Source organism: Penaeus monodon, chromosome 16 (assembly GCF_015228065.2).
Source record: "Penaeus monodon isolate SGIC_2016 chromosome 16, NSTDA_Pmon_1, whole genome shotgun sequence".
Classification (NCBI taxonomy): Eukaryota; Metazoa; Arthropoda; class Malacostraca; order Decapoda; family Penaeidae; genus Penaeus; species Penaeus monodon.
The window spans coordinates 11,670,160-11,677,659 of record NC_051401.1 but is presented as its reverse complement, the minus strand read 5'-3'; the positions used below and the strand labels follow the sequence as shown (position 1 = coordinate 11,677,659).

The 7,500-nt window shown below is 53.2% G+C and overlaps 1 protein-coding gene across 1 annotated transcript; it reads right to left on the bottom strand.

Annotated features, from left to right (window-relative positions):
- Positions 1-312: 312 nt before the first annotated feature.
- On the bottom strand, positions 313-1,405 carry LOC119582937 (translation initiation factor IF-2-like). Its single transcript, XM_037931450.1, has 2 exons — positions 1,035-1,405; positions 313-919 (listed from the first exon to the last, which is right to left on the bottom strand). Exons 1-2 carry the CDS (start codon positions 1,403-1,405, stop codon positions 313-315), a joined length of 978 nt encoding a protein of 325 aa, XP_037787378.1.
- Positions 1,406-7,500: the final 6,095 nt, after the last annotated feature.

The following is a 7,500-nucleotide window of genomic DNA, read 5'->3' as shown; positions in this document are numbered from 1 at the left end:
TTCTCTCAGTTCTCCCTTGGTTCTCTCTCGGTTTCTCTCATAGCGCGCTAGTGTCTCTCACTTCTCCCTTCGTGTCTCTCGCGGTGTGTCTCATAGTTCTCCCTTGGTTCCCTCTTCGGTTTCTCTCAGTCGCTCTCGGGGGGCGCGGGAGGTGGCCGGGGGGCGCGCGCGGTTTCTCGCAGTTCTCCCGGGGGCTCGCCTCAGTTTCGCTCAGTTCTCCCGGGGGTCTACACTCGGGGCTCGTCAGTTCTGCGCCCTTGGGTTCTCTCGCGGTTTCTCTCAGGTGCTCCCTGGGTTCTCTCGCGGTGTCTCTCAAGTTCGCCCGGGGGGGCCGCGCGGTTGCGCGACAGGGCCGCCCGGGGGTACCGTCCCTCGCGGGGCGCCGCCTTGCGCCCGGGGTCCTCCCTGGGGGTCGCTCAGTTCTCCGGGGTTGTCTCGCGCGGGGGTCGCCGCAAGGGTGTCCTTGTGTGCTCTCGGTGTCGCGCAGTCGCCCTGTGGGTTCCCTCTCGGTGTGCCTCTGCAAGTCCCCCTGTGTTCTCGCGCGGTTGCTCGCAGGGTGGTGCGCGCGGGGGGCCGCGCGGGCGCTCCCTTGTTCGCTCTCGGGTTCGCGCGGCGCCGGGGGTTCCCTCGCGTTTCTCGTCCAGTGCGCGGGTGCGCGACGCGGGGGCGCGCAGTTCTCCCCGGGGTTCTCTCGCGGGCCTTAGTGCTCCCGGGGTGCTCGCCTGTTTCCTCGCATTCTCCCGTGGTTTGCCTCTCGGTGTGCGCGCAGTTTTCTCCCGGGGTTCGCTCCGGGATGGCGCGCAGTGCTCCCAGGGTTCCCTCGCGGGGTCGCGAGTGTGCCCCTTGGGTGTCTCGCGCGGGGGCGCGCGGGCTAGCCGTGGGGGCTCTGCGGGTGCTCGTCAGTTCTCCTTGGGTTTCGCTGCGGGGTCGCGCAGGTTCGCCCCCTGTAGTCTCTCCGGGTGCTCGCAGGTCTCCACGGGGGGCCGCGCGGGGGCGCGTAGGGCTCCCGGGGGGCGCGCTCGGTTTTCTCTCACGTTCTCTCCGCGCGGGGTTCTCGCAGGTTCTCCCGGGGTGCGCTCGCGGTGGCGCTCAGTTGACCTGGGGCGGGGCGCGGGGGGGCTCCGACAGGGCGCCCGGGGGTCCCGGGGGCTCGCAGTTCTCCTGTTGGGGCTCCTCGCGGGTTGCGCGCAGGGCTCCCGGGGGTCGCGCCTGGGGGGGCGCTGCAGGGCGCCCGGGTGGCGCGCTCGGGGGCGCGCAGGGCGCGCGCGGGGTCGCTCAGGGCTTGCCCCGGGGGGCTCGCGCGGGGCGCGCGGTCGCCCTGGGTTGCTCTGCGCGGGTCTTCCAGGTCTCCCTGGGGCGCGCCGGGGCTCTCAGTCTCTCTCGGGTCGGGCCTGGGGGCTCGCATGCTCCCGGGGGGGTGTCGCGCGCGGGGGACGCAGGTCTCCCCGGGGGGCTCGCGCGGGGGGCGCTACAGGGTCCCGATGGTCTCGCGCGGGGGCGCGCCAGGGTCGGCCGGGGGCGCGTACGGGTGCTCTGTGCTCGCGCGGTTCTTCTCCTGTGTCGCGCAGTGCGCCCCGGGGGGCGCTCTGGGGTGCGCCGCGGCGCCCGAGGGGCGCGCGCGGGGTCGCCGCAGGTCGCCCGGGGGGCGCGCCGGGGGTCGCTCAGGTCTCGCTCGGGGACCGGGGGGTTCGCGCTCAGTGCTCGCGTGCGGTGTCCGCGTCCGGGGCGACAGGTCGCCCGGGGGGCCGCTGCGGGGCGCGCGGGCGCCCGGGGAGCGCTCGGGGTCGCGCAGGGGGCGCCAGGGGGGCGCCGCGCGGTGGGCTCGCAGGGCCGCCCGGGGTGCGCCGCGGGGCGCGAATGCGCCCTGGGGCCCCGCCGAGGGGGCCACGACAGGGGGCGCGCGCGGGGGCGCGCGGTGTTCCCGGGGGCGCGCGCGGGGGGGCGCAGCAGGGGCGCCCGTGGGGCGCGCGCGGGGTCTCGTCAGGGCGCCCGGGGGTCGCGCCTGGGTGGCGCGCCAGGGCGCCCGGGGGGCGCGCGCGGGGGCCGCGCAGTGTCTCCCTCGAGGCGGTGGCGGCGCGGGGGGCGCGCGGCGGGGCCCGGCGGGGCCGCGGGGGCGTCAGGGCGGCGTGCGTGAGGCCGGCGGGTCCTCCGCGGGGCCCACGCGCGGAGCCCGGGCGCCCCGCCGGGGGCGCTCGGGGCGCGGTCGCGTGCCCCGCGTGCGGGCCCGGCGGGGGGCCCCTGTTGCCCCGCCGCGGGCCCCTCGGGGCCGCGCAGTGCGCCTCGGGCCGCCTCAAGGCCCGCGCGGGGTCGCCCGAGGGGGGCGCCCCCGGGGGGGCCGGGGGGGGGGGGGGGGGGGGCCCCGGCGGGCCCCCGGCGAGGCGGCCCGCGCGGGGGCCCGCCGCGCGGGGCGCCCTCATCGGGGTCCGCCCTCTCGGGGCCTCCCCGCCGGGGCCGCCCCGACGGGGCCCCGCCGGCGGCCACCCCACGCCCCCCGGGCCGGGGGCCCGCGTGTGGGCGGCGGAGCCCGCGAACGGCGGCCGAAGCGAGCATCGCCTCACGGCCGGCGCCGGGCGGCGGGCGAAGCGAGGCAGACGCTGGGATGGAGCCGAGGGATCGCTGAGGGCGTCGGTGGGGTGTGTTTGGGGGGGGGGGGTGGGGGGGGCGGGGGGGGGGGGGGGGGGGGGGGCGGGGGGAGCGGGGGGCGGGGGGGGGGGTGGGGGGGCTGGGGCGCGCGCGGGGGGGGGGCGGGCCCGCGGGCGAGTGGTTAGGGAAGGTTCGGTGTGTGTAAGTGGGTGTGTGGGGGTGGGGGTATGGGTGGTAGGTTGGCGTGATTTGTGTGTGTATTAGGTGGTGTGGGGGGGGGGCTGTGTGGGGGGGTGGGGTGTGGAGTGTGTGTGTACATATAGATTATATATATATATCTATCATATAAGATATATAGATATAGATATATACGATAGATAATATGCTTATACTATATTACACTGAAGGCAGTTAGACAGCGGCGTTGTTTTTCCGGGGCGTGATTGATGGGCCAATCGGACGTCCATTTGGCGCTGGTAATTGATGAGTCGATTGGCAGCCCTGATCTTCGCTTCCTTTTTGCTTTGTGTGTTTTTTATTCTTCGGTTTTTATCTCTGTTTCTGTTGCTAAACGTTTGTCTGTCTGACGTGGGACCTGTGTTGCCGGGGTTGGGCGGGCGGGGGTGAGGTCGGCGTGTCGAGCTTGTGTACTGGCGGTGGATAGGGGGGGGGGGTGGGTGGGGGGGCGTGCGGGGGGGGGATGCGTGGGGGGGAGTTGAAGCAGCCGTGCGGATTCGTAGCTAGTCGGGGATTTCGCGGTCGGGTACGGGCTGCGGAGGATCGATCGATCGATTTAGGGGGCGGGCGGTCGGTCGGCGCCGGGGTGGCGGCCGGGCGGGGCCTCTCTGGCGATCTGAGGATGAGCGCGCGATAGCGGCCGGCAGGGGCGGAGCAGGGGGGGGGGGGGAGCGTGCCTCCGGCGCGGCCGCGCGGGCGGCCGGGGGGCGACGGCCGCGCGCGCGCTCGCGCGCGCGCGGCGCCGCGCTCCGCCGCGCTCGCTCGCGCGCTCGCTCGCGCGCGCGCGCGCGCGCGCGCAGCTCTCTCTCCTCGCGCGCGTCGCGCTCTCTCGCGCGCTCTCTTGCTCCGCTCTCGTTCGCTCGCGCTCTCTCTCGTCGCCGCTCTCTCGCGCTGCGCGCGCTCTCTAGCTATCGATCTAATCTATCGAGCGAGCATCTAGCGATCGCTCGAGCGATCGCGCGCGCTGTAGCTGTTCGAGTTTCACTTACGCTAGGCAGTGTGGTGTGTTGTGGGTGGGGGTGTGCGTGTGTATGTTTTAGAGCATAGAGGCAGAGAGATCATCGTCCTCTCTTATTCCTAGACGAACGAAAATGAAAAAATACCAAAGGCAAAGACAGTGAATGAATAGCTATATCCTATGTAGTGGCAACTCATGAAGAGGGGGAGGGGGGAAGGAGGCACGGAGGAGGAGGAAAGGTGGGGGGGAGAGAAAAATTTCGTCAGGAATCTAATTATCTTCAAAATAGACTCATCACGCACTGTTTTCTTCTCCTCCTTCTTCTTCTTCTTCTTCTTCTTCTTCTTCGTCTCCTTCCTTTTTATTATCTCCACTTCTTTATCTCTTTTCCTTTGTTTTAATCTACTTATGGGCGGTGATTTCTTAATCTCCTTTCTCTCTCTCTCTCTCTCTCTCTCTCTCTGTTCTCTCATCTCTCTCTCATCTCTCCATCTATATATATATATAATAATATATTATAATATATATATATATATATATATTATTATATATATTATATATATACTATATATATATATATATTTTTTTTCTTTTTTTTTTTTCTTTTTTTTGCCAACAGTAATTTTGTCGTAACGATGTCAGATTATACATTAGAACTTAAATACCTACACGCACATACACCCACGTGCTAAAATATGTACCCCTCATATGTGTATTTTCTCATGAACATGCTCACACGTAAAATCTTTCGTGCACTTAATCATACTTATGCACATTTACATTCAGACAATTAATTACACAGGGCACATTTACGTAAAAACATGTAGGTAATTATTTTACGTTTACACTTACTATACAAGTTTGCTATTGAGAAACAGAAAGGATTAGGGAGGAAGAAAGAGGAAGATATAGACGAGACATTAGAACAGACAGAAGTTAGAGAGGCGAGAGAGAGAGAGAGAGAGGAGAGAATAGAGATAGAGAGAGAAGAGAGATAGAAGACAGAGGAGAGATATAGATAGAAGACCAGATGAGAGAGAGAGAGAGAGATAGATATATGATAGATAGGAGTACAGCGATGAGATAGATGATATAGATAGATATAGGAGAGATAGAGACACAGAACGAGACAGATACAGACTATACGAAAACAAAAGCAAGAGATATAGAGACTATAAAGAAAGACAGAAAAAAAACAATAAAACAGACAAACAAACAAATACACCAATATAAACAGATTAAAAACAAACGGGAAGCACACGAACCAGACTCATATCCCTCCCGTTGCGTTGAAGTGAAGTTTGCAAAGAGAAGCAATGACGCAACATGGATAATGGCCTGGATTCCTGGATAACTAAAGCCCCTGTTGTTGTTGTTCGTTTGTTTGTTCTTAATTAATTTAATAATGGAAAGTCTGTTTGTTTGTTTGTTTGTTTTGTTGCTCGTTTTTTTTTTGTCTTTTGTTTTATACAATATTTAGCTTTGTCATTGTTTTTGTTGTTGTTGTTGTTTTTACTTTGTTTCTATTTTTTTTCTATTTTGTAAGATTTGTAATTTTGGATAATGACAATAAATAGCGTTGTTGATGGTAAGGATAATAAAAAAGAAGGTAGAGGTGATGATAAAGATGATAATTATAAAATTAATCCTATCGATAATCAGCGAAATATAACCTTAATCAACGTTATCATGTCTATTACCTTTTATCTATCACTTTTGTTACTTCCTCTTCTCTTGTTGCAAGGTGCGTTGCCATTATGCAATATAAAGCAACATCAACTTTAGTAATTAAGTTTACCAAGGCAATTAAAATTTCCATTCTTCTGAGGCAAGAGAAGGTCTTGCTTCAAATCCATTTCTATAATTTGGGGAAGCAATTGATGCGAGGGAAAGTTGCTGTTGAATTGAGATTCTTGCAAATGATTCAGCTTACAGTTATGTTAGTTTTTTTCTTTTTTTTTTTCTTTCTTGATTTCTTACTTATTTTCCAACACATTATCATTATTATCATCGTTGTTATTGAGTATTATCATTATCATCATCGTTATTATTCGTATTATCATTCCCGTTATTATTATTAGATTTATTATTATTTTCATTATCACTCTTAACACTATTTATCAGTATTTTTTTTTCTTTTCTTTTCTTTTCATTTCGTCTTCTGTTCCTTCTTCCCCCTCCTTCTTCTTCTTCTTAATCTTTTTTTTTTTTTCTTTGTTTTTTACTTCTTATCATTTTTTATCTTATTCATTATCTGTTTTCTCCTATGTCTTTTCTTTTTCTCTTTTTTTTCTTCTTCTCCGTCCGTTTCGTTGTGTGTTCTTTCTGTATTTAATCATTCTTTTTCTTTCTCTTCCTAACTTTCATCATTTGTTTCAACATTTCATTTTACTTGACTATTTATCTGTCTGTCTATCTACCTTCTTATTTCTTTATTTCTCTGTCTATCACTTTATCTATCTATTTATCTTCTTTTATCTAGTTTTCAAAAATAACCCTTCTTGATATGCTAACACACTATTAACCTCAACAGCACCTTTTTAGGTCCCCCCCCCCCAAAAAAAAAAAGAAGAAGAAGAAGAAAAAATATATATATATAATATCTAGTACGGATAAAATATTTTTATAGATATATATATATATATATATATATATATATATAATATATATATGTGTGTGGTGTTGTGTGTGTGTGTGTGTGTGTGTGTGTGTGTGTGTGTGTGTGTGTGTGTGTGTTGTGTGTGTGTTAGTGTGTGTGTGGGTGTGGGGTGTGGTGTTGTGTTGTGTGTGTGTGTGGTGTGTGTGTGTGTGGTGTGTATGTTGTATATATACTAAATATATCTATATACATAGTCTATATATCTAGTATATATCTATATAGAAATATATAATAAATATATAAATATATATATTATACAATACCACACATAACACAAACACACACGCATACACACACACCACACACACACACACACACACCACACACACACACACACACACATATATAATCTATATATATCATTCTATATATATATTATATAACTAGATATATATATATATATAATATATATATATAGATATATATATGGTAGTAGAAAAAATAATTAACTAACTGATGACAAATAAAGCTTATTAACCTACTTTTCAACTTTTACAATTCACCAACACGTGAATATAAACCCTATTTATGCACCACAATAAAACGATAGTAATGATAATAAACAGTCTGATTCATTCGACATTCATTCTACCCAAAGCACCGTTACTCTTAAATAATTGTAATTAACAATTTTTAATACACTGAAAACCTTAAATAGCCATTGTTAATACATCAAAATCCTTAAATAAGCATTATTAATACACCAAAATACACCAAATTTATTAAAAGACCAACACCCTTAGAAGTTTATTTTTAAAACATCAATATTCATAAATAAATGTTATGTATAACAAAACCCTTAAATAAACGTTCTTGAAAACTCTTAAACGACTCTTATCGACAGACCAACACCTGGAAATAACTATTATTAACACACCAAAAACCCTTTGTAAAAAACATTATTAACACCAAATAAATCCAAAAAAAACTTCTTCCAGATGCAATTTACATATTTGATTTAAGTTTTTTTTGTCTACTTTTTTGGTCAAATTCCCCTTCATTATTCATCATTTCACATTATCTACGAATCGATGACGAGGCGAAAGTAACATCTTTATCACAG